Genomic DNA, 24,868 nt, shown 5'->3' with positions numbered 1-24,868 from the left:
ACAAGCACTAGCAGGCAAACTATGAGTATCTGTCGATGCTTGGAGTTTTCTGCGGGTTACGTTACGCCTACGATATTCAGTGTGTCTGTGTCGATTGCTGAGCGCCCAAACTCACAGCTCGCAACTCAAAAAAACAAAACTTCAAACCATGAAACGAGTTGGTGCAGAACCAAAACATAAAAACTGGTTTTTGGGTCAAAAGCAAAGGGCCAGCCCGCTACTGAGGCCAGACAACGGCGAACTGGCAAACTTGAGATAATTATTCAATGAAGCCGATGCCGAAGCCGACGAAGAAGTCGAGCCCTGAGACATGAGACATGAGACGAGAGTTGATACCATAGACCTGACGACGAGCCAGTCGACAAGCTGTCGCAGCAGAAAGGGCTACACGCTGAAGGGTTATCGAGTGGCCAACACATACAAACACAAACAGAAACACAAACGCACAAACACAAGTACACATGCACTACCGACCGGACAGGTTAGCCAACGAGCACAGCAGTAAAGGTGAGCCCACGTTGCCTGCCATGGCAGAGACTGAGGCTGAGGCTGAGGCAGAGGCAGAGGCAGAGGCAGCATTCGAGTATAAGAGACAATAACAAAGTGTGTTCGCTGTCCGCTGTTGGCAACAATTCCCGCGCAGGTTCTCTCGCTGCATGCTTGCTCTTTCCCAATTTCCCGCTCTCTGGCTCTCGCTCTCGTGGCGACTCTCGCTCTCTATTTCTCTTGATGTCGTCGCTCTCCGGAAGTTGTGGTGGCTGCAATCATTGGGCAGCGCCAGTGCTTTATTCCTGACACTGAGCTCGGCGCAGATTTAGTACTCAATTGTTGTGCTGCTACGGCGTACGTGAACGCGGACTGCGAAATACAACGTTCTGTTCAGATTCACTGAGTTCACAGTAGTCTTGTGTGAAGTTGTAAGTGTTGTGTTGTGTTGTGTTGTGTGGAGTGGAGTGGTGTGGAGTTGTGTGTGGTGTGCTGTTTGTGTCTGGTTTCTGTTTCTGTGTCCGTATCGTGTGCATGTGCTTGTATTAGTGCCCGTCTCGTCGTTTGTATCTGTATCTCGCAACGGAAAATATGAAGAAAAATTATCAAAATCTTTGAATGCAAAAATATTATTGCTGAAACATAACTGAAGCGAAACAAGCAACCACCCAACTAACCAACAAAAAAAAACCTCAAAACTACGTGAATATTAGGGTGGTGCTTCTTCAGTTGCCAATGCAAATTGTGTGTGTGTGTGTAAAAACAAACGGCGAATGGAATACAATTCTCTCGCTCAAATTCGGAAATTTCGTAGCAGCAAGTATCGAATGTGTAGCTCGTGATTTTCACGCTCATTGCCAAAGGACCAAAGGACCACACCCGCGCGGATGCACAGGTTACAAAAAGAAAAACCAAACGGCTGTCAAGCTAGAGAAAAGCACCAAAGTACTAAGGCACCACAGTGAAGCAGAGGCAGAGTAAAGCGGAGCGGAGAGCAGAAAAGTTGTGCAGAGTATAAGAAAAATTCCAGTTTTCGCCTGCAGCCTAAAGGATCACACAGAGAGCAGAGAAGTGAGCGCAAAAGCAGGTTGTCGTCAATAGCTGGAACGCGACTCTGCTCAAGTTCTAGCCTTGTCCAAGGGGACATGAGGAGAAAAGAGAGTGAGAGTCAGAAGTTGTCATGCAGGATGTTTGCTAAAGTTGCGCAAGTGAATATTTCCCGCTATTTTTTTGCGCCCACTGGAATGTGTCGATAGCGATGCCATTAGGAATCAGCATCAGCTGTTTGGGACCGATTCTTTGAGAATAGTTTCCAATCGCAACTAACCAAATATTTTTACAATATCTTATTGATTGGTTCACATTAACTATTAGCAACAATTTTGTAGTTAAAGAAAACAGTAATTTTTTTTTTGTTTGGCAATATTACCATCTCTGTAGGATTATTAAATGTGCAACCAAAAAAAAACTATACAAAAATGGTACTCAAATTTTTTTGTTATTTCTTGCGCTGTTGCGGAAAATGTTCGTTGTTGGGAACAGAGTTTTTGTGTGTGCCTGGAAAAGTTGTGCAGCAGTCGGCAGAGCAAATTTTCCAGAAGAGAGTGTTGTCGTCGTCGTCACTGCGACGCTGAGCCAAAAACAGAAACTTGAAACAGAAACAGAAACCGAAACGAGACAGAGTCAGAGTCAGAAACATGAGGCAGGCAGGCTGTTCAGCTTCAGCTTCAGCTTCACCGTCGAGCTTCAGCTTGTTGTCGCGCAACGTTTGAGGTATTGGCTTTAAATTGGCAATGCCGCTTCTTACAGCTGTGAAAAGTTCTTTTGGTGCTTGTGGTTCTGTATAGCTTGGGTAGCCCGGAAGGAAAAGGTTAGGGCGAAAATAATAAACGCGAGTGAAACCATAAGGTTGACAGTTCGACAAATTGTGAAAGTTGATGTGGATTCGGTTCGTGGATGTTCTAACAATACATTACGCAGTGTGATAATTATATAATGCGTCCTCAGAAATGCGATATGCCAAATGAGTCACGTGCTTGGCTCAAGAAAACTCCGGTGTGTGTGTGCGTGTGTGAGTGTGAGTGTAAGTGTAGGTGTAGCTAACAAACTGGGCGTGGAAATGTCAAAAGTGGCAATGCCAATCGGGATTTATAAGCAACGACTTCCTTTGACCATTTTGCGATTACAACATCAAAATCGAACATAATATTCTTATTTTTACGCCATATTGATTTTATTTGTTGTGCATAAAACCCTCGCGTCGAGTGGAGTGTATATCATTGTGCACAAGTGTGTGTGTGTGTGTGTGTGTGTGCTTGGCCCTCGCATTTATTTTACGTCTTATATATTCTTTTTGTTCTCTTCCTTCAAAATGTACCCTTATTGTGCAGCCCCCACGTAAAAGTCAACGGCAACGGTTTCAAAGGCAACGCGAAAGAATCCGTCGGCATCAGCCAACTCTGACTGCTGACTGCTGAAGTCCTTCATCAAAACGCAAACATACATACGCACAAGCGAAAATATATATATGAAAAGAAAGTGTCATAAATCAAGCGATTATCCTGTAAACAAAGTGTAAAACGCGCTCACAGCAGCAGTAACAACAACAACAACAGCATAAAAAAAGAATCAACCCAACAAGGAGTTCGCCTCTCCCAATAAAACGCCATTTTTACAACGTTAAAAGCCAAGCCGTATAACAACAACAACATCAACAACAATAACAAAAACGGGAGCAACATAGTCCTTTTTATTACTTGAGCATTTAATTTTGCTGAGTTGGGACTGGTGTTGGTCATTTGCTTACACCCAACAACAATTTGGGCACTGCTTGACTTGGCCCACTTGGCAACTACAATTCCGTCGGAGCAACAAATACAACGAATATATTGGATTGGCTTTGAATACATTGTATAATGCTTGCGCCAGTGAGGTAAGTCTATTCTGCATTCGTACTAGAATTAATAGCCACAAACTAATGATAATGTGAGATGGAATTGAATTTGCAATGTTCAAAAATGAACTTAACATACTTATCATAATTGGCAAATGATTCAATTACAAAATGCTTTGGAGCCATACCTAATTCACAACAAGAACAACTTGACCAGAAATCATAAGGGAAGTGTGAATTAATACTTGGCAATTGATTGTATTCATAATATACAAATATTAAAAGGAAATATAAATAGAGTGAAATAGGGGATTTCTGTTTGATTTTCTTTATATGGTTACTGATGTTCATATTCGTCAGCGGGCAATGTAACTGAAGACTCAAAACGAAGATGCATGTAAAAGAATATTCATATTATAGTTTCAATTTTAAACCCTCTGGATTGTCGACGTTGCAATTGCAACGAGGAAATTACATTTTCCATAATCAGAATTGTTGCCACATTTTGCGTTGTGCTTGAGTTCACTTTGCGTCAATCTTTAGTTGAAAAACATTTATTTCGTCGGTCTTAATTCCACATTGATCCCAATTCCCAGAGAGTTTGGCCATTGAACACTCTCTCCATCTATATCTTCAGCTCTCTGTTTGTCTGACAGCTTCGTAGCAGGAGGAAAGAGCAATTGTTACAAATTGTTAATAATGATAAATGTTTCGTTTATCTCTGTTTCAACACTGTTGGTGCTGTGATTCGTTTGGCTTTTGTTCTGGACTGCACACTGTCTGTCCGGTCCCGAAAAAGGATTATTTTCACGGATACTGCCACAGAGACAGAGACTGACACAAATACATTTGCAGACACATACATCATTCCTTTAGTTCAGTGCTCGCACAACAAATGGGAAGCAACTTGAAATCTATTTGGGGGTTTGTTGCTTTTCTTTTATTTGGCTGTCTGTTTGCTGTCGTTTGTTTTAAGATTTATATCTGCTCTCTTAAGTAGTTCAAATTTGGAGAGTTTTGTTTTCTATACTGGAACTGTGGTACTGTGTGACGCTGTCTAGTCATGACGCACGGCACTAACAACTACTTGGATGAATGAAGGCCACAAGCTCCGTTCGCTTGTTTGTGGCTCCTAAATCGATTCCCATTATAGATATCGATTGAATGTATAGTATACTCGTAGTAGAGGCGATTCTAACACGATTGTACGCCCAAGTCGCAGGTTTGCGTGTTTCTGAATTAAGGTCAAACATAAACCATTGTCGATTAAGTGTTTTGCATCACATACTCACTCACTTATTTGTATACATTAACTCATTGTATACGAGTATGAATAAATATTCATCGTACTGACTCGCTAAACGATATTTTCTCACGCAGCCAGCCCAAATACAAATGGGATGTAGAAAAAGAAAACAAGTTAAAGAACTACCCACTGCTCGACTTTGAACTACTTATTGTCCATAAACTAAGAGGAACTAAGCGAACCGCACTCAACTTATTTGGATGCTCCCTTTAGTTTAACATTTTCATTTATTGTTCGATCATGAAGAATATTTCTTTTTAATATTATGGCTTTAGATTGCCTGCGCGAATTACTAAATATTCTGCATAAAACAAACTTTTTCGAGTTCCACTCAATCATAATACCTTTTCACTCAATAGGCGACGGGTATAAAAAGACGAATACAGACGCGCAATAATTGTAAACAAAAAGTAGCTATCGAGAAACAGAAAAATGAAAATATCATCGAAAAGCGCACAACAAAAAGCCCAATAGCGGAGCACACAAGGGAGAAAGGGGCAAAGGGGCAACGTTTGTGAGACATAAAAACATAGGCAGCGAGTGACCAGCCAACGGCTGCTGCTGTGGCAGAGGCAAAAGCAGAGGGAGAGGGAGAGACATCGGCTGGTCAAGCGTTTCGTAGTTCATTGGAATTTCTGTGTTGAATGTGAGACCAAATGGGAGTAAACTGGAGGAAGCTGAATGTGGGAAAGGGGCAAAGGAAGGGGGCAGCGGTAGAACAAGAAACTGAAAAACTTGGAGAGTACTTGTTATACTTAGCTTGAGAGTCAGTCGTCTTGTTATACGATTCTACGAGTGTGAACTGAGAAGAGTCGAAAAATGTTCAAGTTACATATATTTGTGTATACTCAAAATACGAAAGAGGTGAAAATCTGCTGAGAATTTAAAGCATCATGTATAATGTTAAATTCAAAACCCAATTTCCTTTCGATAATGAACACAAACGAATGTGTTGGCTGGACCTGTTTGTGTATTGTGTGTTGCACAGACATTCCTCTATATATACACTAACGAGCGGTTCTATGGCTGCATGGCGCCCAAAAGCTGGTGCGCATAATGACGCGAAGCTTCAGCACAAAACATAAGCCCAGAGAAGCCTGAGAGTAAGCCATGTGATGTGTATTTGCTTACTTTTCGACTGGAGTGGAGTGGAGTTATTCACCACAACGGTGATCAACATAAAACGAAGTTATACAGCTTGGGATCTGCTACGTTTCGTATAAGAGATGTGAACTAACTCGTTTTCCCGTACCTGAAACCAAACCCGAATCCGAACCCGAACACAAATAGATATTCGTCAAGCAGATACACAGAATTTCCTGCTTCAGTAATAGTAACAGCATCAGCATCAGCAGCTGTGCGGAGTTAATGACGTCAGTGAAGGTCTGTGTTGGTGTAAATTTAGAATGCAATTTGCTGCACCAACCGATTGTCTACTGCAACCTTAGATCTGCACACTTTTATTTTGCTATCCATTCTTTAGTATTAACTCTTGGCTCCTGAGTTTTAACATGCACATACCTGCAACAGAATGGGTACCCAATACAAGTTTTTATTGAATTCTACTTACACTTCGGACTATGGCTTCATGTACTCGTATTTTCTGCTCGTACACACACTTGAACCTAAGAACGGCGCATTGTTTTTTTTTTTTTACACTTCATTGGCAGTGGAGCGTAAAAATTGACCTAGTTGTTGATGTATTTTTACAGCAATATAAAACTCCGACCTCATACTCTGCTGCGAGGGATGCAATAACAGCAGGAAAACAGGCTAACTATGCAGTTTCTCTGAGATATAAATATTTGTAATTTAATAATACCGCGATCAGCGAAATAAATTTATAAATATATTGCATTGTTTAAATTATTAAATTTGGGTTTCCAGAGAAAGAATTTTGCCATACATATTTATTATTTATATTTTGAGTTATATACAAGTAATGGCAAAGATCCATTTGTTCTCAGTGTAGGAGGGTGAAAAGGCTATGAAGTTTGTTTTGGTAGTAGCAACAAAAGAAAAGTTGAGAGTTTTTCACATGATTAATATTCGCAAGAAGGAGAAAGTGAATCACACATTAAATAGACCCTTTTAACGACATTCCCTGACCACAATGGTTTACCAATACGAGTAGAGGCAACCACAGAAGTGAAGTGCTAACACCAACTTAAGCAAGCATAATTTTCACTCGATTTTCTTTACAGAACGCCCTCAAACTGCCTCCCACTGTCTTTCTCAGCCTATGTGCTCTGCTTTTGCCCTCTGCCTGATGGTCGTCGAGTGCTATTTTAAGGTCGGACAGCGCTCGGGCAATTTCTTTGGCAACTGGACTTCGACTTGTGCTGTAAAGTGTTCGGTGTTCATTATTTCGTAGCACCCATTAAAGTAATTTGCCACATTTGTCGCCGGCCATTAGACGCTATTAAAGCGCAATCAGAACCCATTCCAGCAACTTGTGCCAATACTTGAGAATCAATTTAAGCAACGAAAAAAGTTATCGAAGTTTCCAAACTACACGAACCCTTCCCTTTTTATATTAGTTTGCCGATATCGAAAAGACGACACCGCAGAACAGGGGAATTCTGAAAAGGTTCGTTCCATTTTAATAAGGGGGCGCACACTGATTCAGGCCACAGCGCAACAATGAAAAGCTCAACGACAACTACGACGACATCAATTCGCGAGCAGTGTAGTTACACTGTACATACAGTTCAATACTCATTCGTGGTTCAATGGACTCTTCCACAGCCACAGCAGGCGCCGATTTTATGAGTATGGCACAAAATCTGCTGATATTACTCTGTTAGAGTTTGCGTGTGAACGAGTATGGTTCGATGTGTATACGACGAATTGTGTATGAGGCTGCTTAGCCTGCTGTGTTGGGTGTGTTGAAAAATCAATATCTTGAAAAAGTCCTAGGGCTCTGGCTGTGGCTCATTGTTTTGAAAATTATTGAACCACGACGAAGCGCACTTGTGGACATATTGTTTGTTGGTATATGATGATGGATTGAAGAGTGATTAAAGCAACTCATGAGAATATTTACTTGCGACGTAAATATAAACATACAAATAAATAGAGAATATTTACTTGCGACGTAAACATAAACATACAAATAAATAGCTTAGGCATAAGATTAAATATTTTTTAATTTCACATTTTTCATCTGATACTTAGTAAACGAAGTGCGAGCTGAGTTCAGACAGAATTCAAACTGGATTCCAGCGCTCAACAGCTATGAGCACTTTAAGAAATGGAAATTCATTTTTTGCATAATGGGAAAAGTTTTGCACTTCAGTCTTGATTCTCCTTTCTTCTGCTCGAAGCATTTTATTTAATGCAGCGCCAAAAGACGTGCCTGCTGTCTAAGGGGTGGGAATAAGATGAATAAACCGAGGCAGGCGGCAATGGGGCAGGGTGGGGAGAAACGACACAAGAGGACATCGTGTCGAGTCAAGTGCCTAACTTTATGACAGAGTCTGGTTCGGGAATTTCGCATGGAGTGTTCAAATTTCCCTGTGTCTTGAACCAACACAATTATGGTCATGTTCTGTGCTTCTAACTCGTATTATTTTACCTGCTCATTATATTCAAAATGATATAACACATATTATCATAGTATAAAAAATGGCTTCGCCTGTAACAATTATGACAAGCAAAAGTTAAAGCACAAGGAAACCATAAACTTTTTCATTTGTTCTAATGCGCTGAACGGATTGGATATCGGATTACAACCCAACTACCCAAGATTCGTTTTCAATAATTACTAAATTAATTAATTAATAATTAATTAAGTTAATCAAGACTGAGCAGCTATAGTAAAATATTGTTGGTTATCTGCAGGTCATATCTTCACAATTGTCATCTCTTTAAGTTTCCGTCTGCTGGCCTTTTATATATTACTTTGTTCATTTGAGCAGCACATATAATAACAAAACTTTTATTATTAATTTTTCTTAATCGAAATGCCGCAATTAAGTATGAAGCATAAAACTTTGCACTTCCCTTTTGATAGCGCCTGCCCGTCTTTCGGGCTATTTTTTTGCCTTGCTCTTGCTCTTGCATTTCAGCTTTGGTTTGCTTGTGGCACTTCTGGACTGACGCTAAGACGTCTGTTGTGTCCTCCCACAGCCAACCCAAAAACCCAACAATCCAACGTCCTAACCACAAAAGCCACCAGCTCCTGGTGAGCGCTCTGTTTCTTCTGAAATAATTTTGCTCTTTCACAATTTGAGGGAAATATATTCTAAGAAAAGCTGAGAGAGCTTTTTGGGAGCCAACAAAAAAACGAAATGTGTACGAAATGAACGAAGCAAACTTTGTACAGTTTGAAAAATATTATTAAGAATTTAATTGCTTCAAAAGAAAGTTTCTTGCTCGGAACGTTGCAGAGAAAATTGCAAAAAATTGAAAGGCGAAGAAATGAGAATATTGTGACATACTCGACGAAAATTAAGGGTCTGTTTGTGCAGTGTCATTGATGTCAGTGCTCACCGCTTGGTCTTGGTATCATCAGATAGCAATGCAATAATGACCAATAAAGAAAATAAATGCCAGTAAAATTAAACAATTCATTATGGAATCACTAGCCCCATACATATGTCGGCAATAGCAACGTAACAAAGACGGCCAACAAAAGCAAACGTTGACTCTCTGACTTGGGTTTCAATGAAAATTTGTTGCGTAATGGCTTTTGAATGGCAATGATAAAAGTGAAAACTAAATGAGAAGCAAAAATTTATTGTAAATAATATAAATGAGCAACAAAAACGACTGCGCCTCAGTAATAACAACAACAACAACAATAACAGCAACAACAGTAGCAGCAACAGCTACCTAAGCTATTGCTATGGTTCTTTCTGTTGATGAGGATACATATTCGTATTGTACATTCCAGAAGTTTTGCCTTCAGACAGACGGGTCGCTTAACAAAAGCCATATCATTTCCTGGCCAGCCTGACCGGCCATTCGTTCCCTCGTCTCCCATCCTCTTTGGCTATTTATGCACAAGCCAATAGGCGGCCATTCTGCTAGCCGCTCCTGAATGTTTGAAAGTCTCACCGACCAAATTAAATTTCAAAGCGTGGTGGGGCGGTTGTCAGCCATTAGACCATTATGGGTTGTGCTGGTCTCGATGACTCTGGCCCGCACAGGAACCCGCAAACATCCTGTTGATGTCAGCAAATTTTATTTATTTGTGGTTCGTGTTGTATTACAACATTTTAGAGCAATTAAAATTGTACAATGGTCCATGCTTGTCCCAGTCCTAGTCCCAGAGCCAGTCCCTGTCCAATTCCCATTACAGTCCGAGGCCCTCGGTCATCGCCTTGTTTTTGGAGCCACAATCCCAATCGCCATGAGGCCAAAATGGCTGCTGTATTTTGGGATGTCCTGACGATGGGCGCCAGTTTATTTTGCCGCATATTTTTAAGATCATTTAGCGTTAAGTGCCTGCATAATGATATATTGACTTTGGCAGTCGTTTGATGCTTCATTCTACTTCTTTTACGCAACATTCTTCCTAATGGTTATGAGAAATTAGCTGGACTTTTTCAAAATTACCTTGACATTAGATTAACTGATAGTATCTATATTTTGGTATGATTTTGTATTGTATTGTGGCTTTTATTTTCTTGAGTTTTTTGGTTCTAAAGTCATTATGCTCAATAAATAACTTTGTTATTTGCATAGCATTTCGCAATAATGAATGGGGCTGGAAAGGTGAATCATGTACTATAGAATCTGCAGGCGTTTAATTGAGGCACAACTGCGTCACGTTGTCGAGACGGACACAGTGCGTCAACAATGAAAGTCAACAAGATAATTTAACGTCCGCAAGAGAAAAAGACAGCAGCAGCTGCGTTGAGGCTGATTCCATATGTTTCATAAGTGTCCTACATACTACAAGCATGCTATGATATAATACATGGTGACTGTTCTTCTTATTGTTTTCCCCATTGTTCTTTTCCTGATGCGCTAACAAGCTTACATGCGCGTACCTCATGCCTCGACTCTCTTTATCCAACTAAAACATAAATGCAGCGAACTGCGAGCATCGAGCAAAAGGGACGACCCATTTCATTAAAGTTGTAAGTCGCACAATGCGGCGTATGAGCGATATTAAAAACGAAAACAGTACGAAAACAGCTGAGTACCCTAGCCCTTGTACTGGTTGCTAGCTGTACTTTACTCGCACTACAAGTGGATGTTTTGCTGCAGCTTCTGCTGCTTCTTAATATTTTTTGGGGCATGAACAAGTACATGGCCTTCCCTTAGTTGGGTCCGGCTGCTACAATGGCATCACAATGAGCAAAACTTGTGAAATTTTGTGTTTTGTGCTTAAGAGCGCTTTTATCACATACTCGCACTGCACATTCAAACATTCGCCCAGCCACGTTTCAAAGTGTCTTAAGGCGTTGCAAGACAACTGAGAGAAGTAATGGGGGCTAAGCTGAACAAGCACTCCTAGTTATTAGAGTAGAATTCGGTGTTGAAAATCTTTCTTGGCCGAATACCTAGTGTGGTTGATTGCAAGGAGCTGCTAGTAAGTGAATTGTATGCAACACATTTAATTAGTTTTATTTTTGTGCCAAGCACTTTCGCTCTTGCGACATTTAGAGCTAGCGTTGTATAAGCTGGGAGCACTCAAAAAAAATTAGACATGAATTCCAGCCACGGTCATGTGTGTGTTGTGGAATAATTTTGTGGATAACAGAAAATTTGTGTGTTTTTTTTCGGGGAAATTAGGATTTTTAATTAAAAGAGAGGTCTAATGTAAATGAGCCAAGTAGCTGGAAGAAAGATCATGTGAATGAGCTCGTAATGCAACCGACCACTAATCGACAGTTGCCCATTTTCAACTTCAGTGTGCAGTCAACCAAAAGCTTTCACTCGCCACATCATCCACATCCGCCTCTCAGTAGCAGCGGCAGCGGCAGCGGCACAAACAACATCAGCAGCAGCAATGGCAGCGGAAACGGATGCTATAAAGTGCTGTCACCACGTAGGGCAAATATAAAATGGCGGCTCGTCTACGTCAACGTAAACGTAAATGTGAACGTCAAAAGGACTCATTGGAATGCGTTCCATGTCCTCAATGCGTCATGAATTTTGGAGTTGGTACATCTCCGTAGTAGTGCCCGTATACATTGCTGTACACAAACAAATTTAATGACAACGCTGTACCCGAAAATCTAGTTATGAGTCTCGTGATGCACTTGGTCACATATTACGCACACACACATGCACACACAATTGCAAAGATAGGCAGTGTGTACTGGTAGTCGTAGTATGTAAGCCGAATCAATCAACTAATTTATCAGCCACGTCCTGAGTCCATCTCTTAGCACGTTTGACTGTCTTTCTGTCTCCTCTCCTAACTGTACTTCATTCAATGATTGCCACACACATTCGGTTTGGTTTGCATTTGGTGTAGTGGCAGAAAATGCAATTCGTTTGCTGATTTGTCATTGTTAGTTGGGTCTGCAACAAAGATGGCTGCCACAGTCAACTAGCCCGTCAGTTGTCTCTTACGTCTGTCGTTCCTGATTTCCCGGCCCATCGTCCCATCGTCCGACATCCGGCGTCCATTATGCGATGTTCGAGCTCAACTTGAGCTGATTTACAAATGAAATCATACGCCATAGCGGGTTTTTCGGTAATGAAAATTCAGCCATAAGGGAAATCATTTTTCCGGCTTTTGTTCTATTTTAGTTGGCTCTCTGTGCCGTGCCGTGCACACCATTGCTCCATGGTACTGTTGTTCGCCCGTGCCCAGAAATGGGAATGGAAATGGGAAGGACGCCTAATGTGATTTTCGCTGCTTGCTGTCTGCCAGAAGTGGAGGGCCTATAGTTTTGATGTGGTTGCCATAGTTAGTGAGGTAGAGCATGTAGGGCTTGGGCTTGCGCCAGGGACCAAGCAAAGTGGAGTAATGAATAGAGGAGGGGGGAACTGTGGGCACTTATTCTCGGAGCGCGCACGCTCTATAAATAAATTTTGTTTTAATAAACTTGTCATAATGCCAACGCGCAAAAAGTTTTCATAATACTTCACAAACCTTGACGTTATTAAAATTGTACATGACATGGCAAAAGGATTAAAACCAACGCATGTGTCTCGTCCTGCTGAGCATCATGGACCTGGCTGTGGCACAGTTGCTGTTGTTGTTTATTGTTCGTCGTCTGTTTAGCGCTCTCACTGGAGGGTATTAAGTTATGCATTAAAACATCACTAATGACGTTTATACACTGCCGTCGAAAGCGAAGCACAAAAGCAAACCACAAAACCCTTTTCCCCATTTCCACAAAATTGAAAATTAAACGTAATGAGTTGTCTTCCCGACTCGTAACGACTTCGTTCCATCGTCACCTCATCACCTTGCCTTCTCGATTTCTGACATTATCATGCGTTGCCATTTTTTGCGTACCAGCTCAACTTGTGTGTACACAGAGAGAAAAAAAACAATATTAAGCTAAAAATTCTTTGCTTAAGAAGATTTCCTTCATTTTAAAAAGATTTCAAAAAAGAATTATTAATTATTATTTGCGTGATGTGAATTTGCACTAAATAAAACTTAAATTTTTTGGTGATATTGAAGAATTAAGAGATTTGAATATCGACCTTCATTTTTCTCTCCGTGTATGTGTGTACTCGAGTTGCTTAATTGCACAGACAACATTTAATAAAACAAAGACAGAAGCAACAGTAAACCCAGATGAAAACGTTTACGTCGCTCCTCTTTCACGTGGCTACTTGGGGCCATGTCAGGGAAAAACGTATCAAAAGACACGAATCCTGCGTTTTAAAATACGCAGAGTGTGCTCATGTGAGCAATAGAAGTGTGTATGTGAGCGTATTTGCGGTTATATGTATGTGTAGCATTTTTATGTTCATGTGGATGGTTTCTCCGTTGTGGGTAGAACAGCATTCCAGGAGCTGTCTCTGTGCGTCGCTAGATTATACACAAATTAAGCGAATTCCGTTTAAAGCATTTCAAATAATTTAATTAAAAATACATTTTTGGCAGCAAACGAATGAAAACACATACCCACTGAGGATAGATGAACAACAAAGGGTGAGGCGCAACATTTCGTTGCATACTTGTGGGGGCGAATTGGGCTACAAGCGAATAAGATTGCTAATTGTGGGCACAAGCCCTTTTAATTAACTACTCAGCAAACAGGACTCACATAGCACATAACACCTAGTTCGAGATCCCCAGATACGAGCAAACTATACAACATTCTTTATACGAATACAACAAAAGACCATGATGACAATCAACACGAGTTTTACATTAAAACGGAAAGTTTTAGTGTTCTGAACACAAGAGCGTAAAGAAAGGAAAAGTTTGTTCTATTTGTATAGGCACAAGGCAAGTTTATGGGTCTGTTCCTTTGTCCTTAGTCTCAATTTCCCAAGTGTCGCGTCCCTCTCTCTCTCTCGCGTTCTTTTTGTATCTCGACTAGCCCTTATTAGTTTGTCTGTCTTGTAGCTACAACATATTAGCTGCTTAATTTTATGGCCAAGTGTTTGTGTCTGTGCCTAAGCCTGTGTAATAGTGTTGATGTCTCCGCAAAGGTGTTTGTCTCACGTAGCGCGTTCTTACGAAAAACTTTTGTTTATTAATTTGTAATTTACACATGGCAAACTTGTTCAAGATTTTAGTATTGTGATAACTGCTCGTACCTTTTTCAAACTGATTTCGACGTTAATAATGAAATCAATTGCATTGGGAGCTGCACAAATGAAGAGAGCACGAAGCACACTAGAGAGCTGAACATTACACTGATTGGCATGTTCGAGTTGCCTGCCAGATGGCATGCCAGATGACATCTCGATTGACAGATGATGTTGTTGTTGATGTCTTATGGCGTGACAGATTCATCAAGTGCAGCCAGGTGTACTCGCTGTACTCACGAGCACCCAAACGATTATGTAGTAGATCACAACACAAAAAGAAATAACAGATAATACAACATCTCATATGCATTTCTCTTTGTTACAGATGACGCCACTGCAAGTGAGAACGAGAATACGTTAGGCGGCATTGACTATGGGAGCAGAGGCATGGGCGTGTGTGCGGACCTTGGGTCTTATCGATGGTGTCAGGCATTAAGCCGGTCGCGTTGGTCGTGTGCCACCAACTCAAGCCTACCAACAAGAAGCGAGCAACAGCAGGCACAACAATCAGACACAATCAACGAGAGTACTACTACTACTACTACAGTGGAGTCAACAATCGTAAAACCAGCAGCAGCAGCAACAGCAGCAGCAGTAACAACTACAGCAAGTTTTATACCAACAATCGCAATTGCGACAGCAACAACAACGATCCAGTCCGTGACTCCGACGGCACCCTCGGTAAAAACGGCTGCGGTAACAGTGAACACAACGAAAAGAAGACACCGCCGCCACCAGGACGACGACGACGACGAGGACGTCGACGTCAACGTCAACGACGGCTGCTCTAGACCGAGAACAAAAACCTGCCACGTCAGCAGCGGATCAATACAGACCCTCAACCTCAAATTTGTACTGATTTGGCTGCTTGCCTTGTTGGCAAAAAATGCACAAGCTCACAATATACCAGGTAAGTGCCCAGCCAATGGTTCATTTGAAGAGGTAGAGTTATTTGCACGTGGCACCCACATGTGCACATCTCCAGATTAATTACATTTCAGCAAAATCGCATAAAAGCTTTATTCGACATGCGGGTAAATATTATAGCAACAAAAAGTCTGTACACTATATGTATTTTGTGTATATAGAAAAACCTTTTGGTAAATCCGCTAACAATTTCTATTGATTGTCGTTGAGGTATGAAAATTTCTCTGCGCGGCAGCAATCAACCGTTGAACACATTTCTATTTCTATGTCAATTTCTATTTCTATTTCTCTATTTCGCCCACATTCATGTGTGTGCATATTTCTCGCACTGACTGTACTGTGGCGAGGCATTTCGCTTTGTGACGTTAAGTTACGTTACGTTTCGTTTCATTTCGTTTAGATTCATTTTTATTCGGAATTCACGAAAATTTAATGGTGCACAATAAGCGGCTTACGTGCGGGAAAAGCTGATTACATTTGGCAATTAGTTGACAGTTAGTTGAAGTGCGACAGTACGAAAGTACAAAAGTACAACCCAGCTCGGCCTAATGGCAGCAGCTCAAAGCTGACAGCAACCGAACGCTGCTCGAGTGCTAGAGTTGCCTGAATGTTCGGGTAGAGTATATGAATATTCAAATGATTAGCATCTAAGAGTGTAGCGGAAGGTAACAGAGATCGAAAATGAAAACGAGAACGTGACAGCCGCTTGGGCATTCAATGCAGTGGATGTCTCCTGGACTGCGAGCGAATAAAGTCTCCCATGAATGCTTGCTTTAATGTACTGTAATGTTCTTCAAATGAATTAAATTAATTTAGCCGAAAATTGAAAATCCGCTTGGGATTTTCTATAGCTGCCAACGGATGGCCACTTCGTGCGCGGTCGAAAGGTCAATTGCGAAGTGCGCCTCAAGGCGTAAAATGGGCAACAGAGATGGGAGGCAGAGGAGTGACTACTGGGCTAGTGAAAGTGCCGAGACTGGCAGAATTGAATGGTAGTGGAAGTAAACAGCTTTGCCAGCTTGAGAGCTTGCCACCTTGCCAACGACGGACTCAACTTCAAAAACACGAAAACAAAGTGCGTTGCTGAATAACTCAAGGCAAGACGGGAGGACATCAAGTGCCTGGCACCAACGACTGTTCTGTTCTGTTCTGTTCTGTTCAGTTCTGTTCTGTTCAGTTCTGTTCTGGCTGAAGGACATTTTAAATGGAATAATGAGACCACTTTTGCATGTTAACGCAATCAAAAGGCGCGACAAAAACACACCCAACACCATCACTAACACCAACACTAACGGAAAGGGGCCTCGGGAATAGCTGGGTTGGGGGTTGCTTTTTACCCTCTGCTCTTTGGTTTCTGCTCTCACCCTGATACCTTGTGTTTCCTGCTTCCCTCGAGTAGCTGCCGACATGTCTGCAACATTATCAAAGGGCAATAGACGCTCAAGTACGTTGACTGTACACGCTTACTATACTCCAATTCTTGTTGTTGCGTTTGTTGTTTATGACGTTGATTTTTATGTTGCTTTTTGTGCAGCGTCTCGAGCAGTGCTGTACTTTCGTACTCGCATTCACATAGTGGATGCGGCAGCCACGCTTTCATAGTGTTTTACTTTCAATGTGGCAAAATGTTGCCTAAGCTAGCCAAGTTAACAGAAATTTATGCAAATGCCAAAGTCAACAAGCGTTCATTGCATAAGCTGGCGGAGACAAAGGAGGACATCCAAGCCAGTGAGTGACTGATTAAGTGTCTAAGCGACGGGGCGACTAGTTGACAGGCACAAACGAACTAAGCGAACCATGGAGTCGAGGAGCCGACTAAGAGGAGGCAACTAGGCCGCCTGCAGTTGAGATCCTTGGCAGCTTGACAGCCGTGTAGACACTCACACCATTTCCTTTTTCCACTGTCTGCCTGCATTTTCTTTTCACTTTTCCCCATACGCATGACCGGAGCTATATTCTATTCACACACACATATACATTCTCATGTTGCTGACCATGCCACAGGGCGTGAACTAGCAAAATATGTTAATTTGTTTTTCTTGCCAGTTATTGACAGCCCCAGCATAATTCTATCATAATTCGAAGACGAGTCGATTTTCGTAGATACTTTAAATGTTACTCACGTCTGTTGCTATCACACTTTTGAACAATGTAACGATCCCACATTGATGGTCATAACAATGACATGGCAATTCGGATACAGGTCAAAAGCTGCTTGTTAACAAGCCTAGCACATGTTGGCCACGGCCAGCCCAGCTGAAGCCGTATATTCTAGTGTTTTTGTCCCTGGCCAGTAGCGAGTAGTGAGTACTCTGAAGTGCAAATGAGTAGCAGGATGCGCTAGGGCATTGCATCGGTTCGTTTTCATCGCCATTGTTCCGTGTTTCGGGTGTCGGACATCGGGCGTCGGGTGTTAGAGCTCCCGACTATTCATTTGCATTTTCCCTCAAGTTCGTCGCAGACCATAGCCATCCGTACGTAGCCTACGGTTATAGTTCAGCTGTGGTGCTGGTCCTCTGAACTGGGGCAAAAAAGCAATTTCGGCAATTAAAGCGTTGAACGTGAGGCGTCGTTAATAAGTAATGCCGTTAGGGCTGCACTTTTTGTTGGTTGCCGTGGCTGTTGAGTCGACGGCTACGTTTTTAACACAACACATTCGCAGATCAAGAACAACAACAGAACTTGGCTGTCACAGACAGTGGCAGAAATCAACGCCAAGCTCGTTCCATTTGAAGTGTTGACGACTAAAGTCGACAGCCGTCTCATGGCTACGCGACTGACAGACGCTAATCAAATGTCACGTTTCACCCAATGGATAGACAAAATTGCTAATACTCCAAGGTGGAATGAGAGAAGAGAAATACACGCTTCTTTGTGGCTCCCGGGGGGTTACAAAATGGACAAGAAGATGGCCATTTGTTCGCCTGGTCGTGTGATATGCATAGATCTTAATCAAGGTAAATTATCGAGCGATGTCGAAGTCGAGGCTATAAAGTGGCTACGCTGGACAACTAACAAAACTTTAGCAGCGCAATGGGATAATAGAACATTTTTATCCTGCACAAGCTACTGCATGTCAAGAGACATGAATGCTTTAAGCGGAGGCCAAATCCTATCAGCAAACCTCAAAGTTCGTTTCTGCGGAATGACCGGCACTTGACATGTGACCGATGTGGCTATCAACGAATCCATTTAAAAGTAACCCGCTTTGCCCCCATTCTCTTGTCTCTCTGTATTCAGCAAAAAAAAAAATAGAACCGTCAACAGCATGCCAATGCATCCTTGACAACCCTCTACGCTGGCTACTCTCTAGTACACACAAAGGCAGCTGGTGCACATAGCAACGACCTGGGAAACAGGCGGGGCGAGCAAATGTCAGGCCAACATAGTAAATCGTGCCGAATGTCAAGTAAACATAGAAGCACGGCGACAGTCAGGAGGCCAGCACAAAAAGGATGACATCGACTGTGGCTTGAGGATTGGCCGTATTATGGGTGCGGCACGAGTACGAGAATCCGCAATAAGGGAGAGATTGATAGCAAAGCTGCTCAGCGAAACTTTTGCGACAGCCTTCAATCAATGGACGTCAAACTGGCAATCGCCAAAAGCATTCAATCTGCCCCGAATGGACGGATATAGATGCTGTAGTGCAGTTTTTCAGTGTTGAATTTATATAACCGAATATTTAATACGCTAAAGATTGAACTAAATATTCCCTCATCTTTTATTTGCAGAAGATGCTGTGCACATCACAGCCATCCTGGGCGAGGGTGTCGTCTTCAACTGCCACGTGGAGTTCCCCAACGATCATCCAGTGCCATATGTCCTGCAGTGGGACAAGAAGGTGAGCGAAACGGTACGATATCACAGATAAATTTCTTCTCTAAACTCTCTTTTTTATATTGTTGTTTGATACGCAAAAAAGCTAAAGAAAGTAAGAAACAGTCAGACAAAGACAATGCCAATGAAAGCGCGACAAAATGTAACACAGTAATCGATAAAATACTTACATATCAAGCTATTCAACGTTTTCTGAATTCTTTACCTACTATCATATATACCACCTTACATACTTACTTACTATATGAGCATCCCCTTAACTAATAATTATCGGTTAATTATTATAATCTCAATTCTAAGTATGTTCTATTCTGTTTTCAATTTATGCTTCTAAGTTCCATTTTCAATATAGTTTGGCTACATGATATTCGAACGAATGTAACTATTGTTATTGCCACGTAGGCCAAGAGCTAAACATCAGTTGAAGCTCTGGCTCTACGGTGCGTATGCGTAATAACCGAAATTCTTTGATATTAAGAATCATTTAATTAAAAATGTTAATCTGTATACAGCTTTTGCTATTGCAACTTACAAATATTGTTAATGCTCATGTGTGTTGCTGTCTATATGATGTTGGATATACGATTTACAATTATACAATACGATATATTTTTTAGCTTGAGACGGAATTTTCGTATTAATCATGCTCGTATATGTTTAATGTGTTGCTCGATTGGCGAATTTAATTTATTTTTTATATTATTTACTTTAATTTGCTAGATGCTAGCAACCAACTTAAACTCTTCATTTCTCTAACCTCAGTATATTTTAATCATTTAAACTACTCCTAGACAAGTAACAAACAGCGAGCATACTGCGCTTCAAGCTTCTTCGATAGCAATTTTTAAAAGCAGATTCATAGAGCCTCGCTGTAGATAAGCCACAAACCGTGACACTACGATTCGACACAAACACACACAGACACACTTCCACTGACAAGAGTATTTTTGCGACATTAAGAAATAAATGAGAATTTGAAACGCTTTTCAAAAATCAAAAGATAACAAATCAGACCAAAGAGAGCGAAAGAGAAGAAAAGTTCACATACGTTCATTTCGTTCAAAACAATCTCGTTCGCAAATCGCAAATTTAAATTCTAAATATGTATACAAAAACTTTAGCTTTTCACTGCCAAAACACAAAAAAAAAAACAATTAGTCGCAAAATTTCATAGCAAAAATTCACCACAAAATAAAAAGAAATAAAAACATTTTAGCCACAATCCCAACTTAGACAACCCTTTGCACCTTTCAATGGTTGCCGGAAATATGATAATGTTTCCTTAAGTTCTCAGTTAAACTTGCAGAGTAAGTGACTGGAATTCTAGAAAACTTTGCCACGATAAAACAGCAAAGTTTGTATGAAGATATCTTGCTCTGCAGACTATTTCTGTGTGATGAACTTAATAATTAAATACAAGAATTTGAAACGTAATTAACAAGGCGGAATCATTACATATTTCCCTCAACTCTCTGTCTGACTAACAGCATATTCGAGTACATTTCACTAGAAATACCAATCCCCAACTCAAATTTCACCACCAAACCAAACCAGCACTGCAAATCCGTTGAAGTGTAGAGCAAGCCGTAAGGTACAATTTATTTCTATTACATTTACAAGCAAGCGAACAAATGAAATGCGCAGCAAACTCGCAAACGCCGCATTGCCATAAAATGGCTGCAATTTCATTATGCAAATATTTTTCTAGAGCACAAAAATAAAGAAATTTTACCTTTACCTCCTTTTCCCATTGAAATTCCTAGTTACTTTTTTGTTTGCTTTCACATTACACAATAGACCCAAGCAAAAATATGATTTATCTGACGTACTGTAACACGTAATCTGTAACTTTTATTCGATATCTGCTCACTGTTTCCCATTATGTATTATGACGCCTGCATGAATTAGTTATAAAATAGCATCGTAGCATCTAGTAACACGTAGCTGATCCCATCAGACTCTGAAAATGCAACTACGACTGGCTGGTTGACGGCCAGGCAGCAAGGTCTATGAGCTTAACTTTCATAATTTGAAGCACGCCTAAGCCGCTGCAAGCCGATAAACTTACTTTATTGTTGCTGCTTGATAGCAAAGTTAAACCGAGCAAAAACTAAGAAAAACCGCAAGGATAATAAAGTAGAAATGTAGACGCTGTGTTCTGCTCTATGTGCTGTATGCTGTGGTGGCTTCTCTTAGGTCCACGTCAACGCTTTACGCTTTATACTTTGCTTCGCAGGCCGAAAGCAGCGAGCATTGAGCGGAATATTGCAGCTAAAGTTTTGTGAGTCTGTGTGTATATAGTATCTATATCTGCGACTGCGATTTGTAGCCCTATCTGTATCTGGGTGAGTGCTGCCTCGCGTGTCTCTGTCTGAGTGAATATAAGTAAGGGAATCTCACTGTTCGTGACTGTACTACGACGCACGCACGTGCATGTGTGTGTGTGTGTCTTCGTCTCCGTTTGCTTCTTCGTTTGTGTGTGTGTGTTTGTGCATTTGGACAGATAACGTCGCCGCTGCTTTTTGTGCCAAGTTAAAAGTTTTACAAGCATTTTTAATGCCAAACAAAGTTATAAGTACTGCAAAAAGTAAGTTTATGTTTTGCTGCGATAAAAATACACACACGCATACGTTGAAACAGTCGTCGCTTTGTCGTATTAAGAATATGCCGGCAAATTGTGGCAGGGCAGCAGAGCAGCAGTAAATGAATGAATTAAAGGGATTAAGAAGGCTTTAGCTTTTAATTTATATGACTAGCTCTCTACTTCTACTACTTCTTCTCTTTGCCTCTGTTGTTCTCTTCTTTTTTTTTCCATTCTTTGTATGCTTTATTTTGTTTGTAAGAGACTAATTATATATGGAACAGTATTGCACACAAAAATGACAAGTTTTTGCCTTACGCACACTCTTCGAAAGTACAAACGTATAGCGATTTTACATTAAAGTGCGCTGCCACACACACACACACTCATATAGTTTACGTTGCCTACTTCTGTGCGTTCCACGCGCGTTCCTTTGCTGACTGTTATTTGGTTTAAGGGGCCCAAAGCCAGACTGCCCTAGCTTGTCCTGGCTGCTACAGTCCAACTAAGGAGCGGTGTCTTCGTTCGTTGCCTTAGTTGCAATCTAAATTAATTGCTACTGAATAAATTAGGCGGAAAAATGTTTACTGAGTCAACTTATGACGCTTCTGCGAGTGCGAATATTAATTTTGGCACTCGCTCGACTGCCTGCCAACAACGTTGGGTTGCGCTCTAATAAATATGTGAAAGCCCACAAATGCCATGGCATCTTCCAAGTCCCCTGGTGTCTACTTTCTACTATATATGCTGCTATGTTGTGCTTGCTTGCCGCTGCCAAAGCAAATTATTTCATACGTCAGCCGGGAAAATTATTAAAATGTATACGTACACACATATATGAGTATAGTCATATGCTCATAGTCTCCTATAGCGATATACTCATCTTGCCTTTGCCGTAGTCTTCGCACTCCACATTTAATAAACGAGGCGAGAAGACACTCGACAGCTCAAAAATAAATCGATTAGCTTTGATGCTCCCGCATGCTCGGGAGTATGAGTAATATGCCTACCAATTATTTAACCAAAATCAATTATTTCGCTCCTATCGTATCAAAAATTTGCAGCCAGACAATTAAGGACACGCATCAGACTCAAACTTACTACTGGAAATGTGTATATGTAGTATGTATTGTTGTTACAAGTGGCGATACTTGATGTGGCCAAGTCGTGCGAAAGAAATTGCATGACTTCATCTAAATGCACATGCGCTGCAATCCCTGATACATTCAATATATTTTGCATTCTCTGCTGCCAGTTGCGAATAACAAATAAATAAACGAAAAACAAAACAAACTGACATTGCGGGAGTGAGAGAGCTTGACTGCAGGTTGACCCCAATTGTTGTAGTTTGCCCCAAAATATTTTACATGCACATTTTTTATCAGCTCAAGCTAGAATTTCAAATGTATCTCTCTCCGTAGCTGGGCTTTGTTGTTTTAGTTGTTCGCACATGATTTATTGTTGCCAGGATGCGCTGGCACTCCAACTGTAGTTGTTGCTGTTTCTGTTGATGGCCATGCAAACTGAACGCCTATGCAATAGTGAGAAGGGGGGGAAGGATAGCTGCAGGCTGCTGCAGCTACCAAGTGTGTCCTTGTTGATAGTGAAAATGTGACCGTGTGCGTCTGCATATCATAAATGTTTCTTTCAGTTTTTCTCTCTTTCTCTCTCTTTCGGTCACAGGCACAGACAACAGTTTCGTTGGCAGCGCAATTTCTACACGTTAACGTGATGACTTTTTTATTGTCTCATGTTGACTTTGTTTTTCAAAATGTAACCCCTCGACCTGATGATGATTTTCACAATATCATTGCAAGTGTTGGGTCTGTCGTAATTCAATTTTATTTTTGACAGCTTTGGTGTGTGTTGCAGTCCCACTTCAACTAGATTAACATTCCTACAACTGTATGTATTTGCACCCTTCCCGATTTAATATTGCATGCTTTAAACTAACTATTTTAGCTACCCAATTTGTGTTGTAAATAATAATTTTGTTTGTTTAACATATGGTATCACTTTGTGTATATAAATTGTCTTGGAATATGTAAAAATGTTTTAGCATAAGTTGAGTCAATGCCATAAATTCGTACATCAGTATGTAAATCAATGCAAAACTATCGAATCGAATCGACTCGAAGCCACACGAAAATCTTGATCTCTGTACTCACTAGTCAATTTCAATTCAATTCTATGCACCGCACAAAAACAGGGCTCCGATCTGCCCATCTACATTTGGTATGAGAGCTACCCGGAACACATTGAAGAGGGCTACAAAGGACGTGTGTCACGTGTATCGCAGGACTCGCCTTTCGGCTCCGCTTCACTCAACTTGACGAGCATCAGAGAGTCGGATCAGGGCTGGTACGAGTGCAAGGTCGTATTCCTGAACCGTGATCCCAAGCAACATAAGAATGGTACATGGTTCCACTTAGATGTACATGCACCGCCGCGCTTTAGTGTTACACCAGAGGATATTATATATGTTAATTTAGGTGAGTCTCAACAATGATAAATGCCAAAGCCATCAATAATAACCCCCCGGCCAAAACTCACCGAAAACTCAGTAAGATTGTCAAAGCTGAGTTGACTCATATTTTGCCGTGTTATTTGCAATAAATGACGTTTCATAGATTAAGTGTAGTGGAGTAGGAGCTCAAGCCATTGCCTGCGTTTGCCGCGCTCTCGCCTCGAGAATTCTATCCAATTTTGACTGTGTCAAATGGTTGGCAATTTGTTGCAGTGTCCCCTAAAGAGTCTGTCACCTTGAAATGAGCTACGAGTCTATTTATGGGCACGACCCCGGGGCCTCGAACAAACGGTGCCCATCGACCATCGCCCATCGCCCATCGCATCGCCCAGCGTTCACTCATGCGTCATAATGGTGCGCACTAGTAAAAAGTATGGCATACTTTTCAACTCTGGTCCGCAGAGAATACGCTTGTTTGAGCTACTGTTACTTATGTGCCCTCATTTGTCATCTTTCGCCGAATGCCCCGAACACTCAACAGTCGGCACTTAATACTGAATACTCAATGCCCGACAAAATCGATAAGCCTTTATGCGTGTGGAATCGCAGACCAAATCGAATTTCCGTCGCTTAATCAAAGTTAAAATGTTTACGCGCAGCCACTCAGCATTGCGACAGCCAGCA

At 41.2% G+C, this 24,868-nt stretch overlaps 1 protein-coding gene and 1 long non-coding RNA gene across 14 annotated transcripts in view; one reads left to right on the top strand and one right to left on the bottom strand.

Moving 5' to 3' along the window:
• The window catches only part of LOC117565510 (uncharacterized), a 37,834-nt gene that overhangs the window by 12,317 nt on the left and 649 nt on the right, over window positions 1-24,868 (bottom strand). The window lies entirely within an intron of this gene.
• LOC117565500 (protein turtle) overlaps window positions 821-24,868 on the top strand; it is a 43,471-nt gene continuing 19,423 nt past the window's right edge. For 11 of the 13 annotated variants that reach the window (XR_007954690.1, XR_007954689.1, XM_034244627.2 and 8 more), the window contains exons 1-5: window positions 821-917; window positions 2,877-3,418; window positions 14,695-15,279; window positions 19,031-19,152; window positions 23,927-24,209. Coding sequence is in view for 11 of the 13 variants with exons in the window: in XM_034244627.2 (XP_034100518.1) it covers window positions 14,757-15,279; window positions 19,031-19,152; window positions 23,927-24,209 (928 nt within the window). In the remaining 2 variants the exon portion in view is untranslated. The remainder of the gene's footprint in view (window positions 918-2,876; window positions 3,419-14,694; window positions 15,280-19,030; window positions 19,153-23,926; window positions 24,210-24,868) is intronic. The other 2 variants (XM_052003356.1, XM_034244622.2) reach the window with 1 other exon arrangement.

The sequence above is a fragment of the Drosophila albomicans genome, chromosome 2L (genome assembly GCF_009650485.2).
Source record: "Drosophila albomicans strain 15112-1751.03 chromosome 2L, ASM965048v2, whole genome shotgun sequence".
Lineage (NCBI taxonomy): Eukaryota > Metazoa > Arthropoda > Insecta > Diptera > Drosophilidae > Drosophila > Drosophila albomicans.
This window is presented reverse-complemented; position numbering and strand designations above follow the sequence as displayed.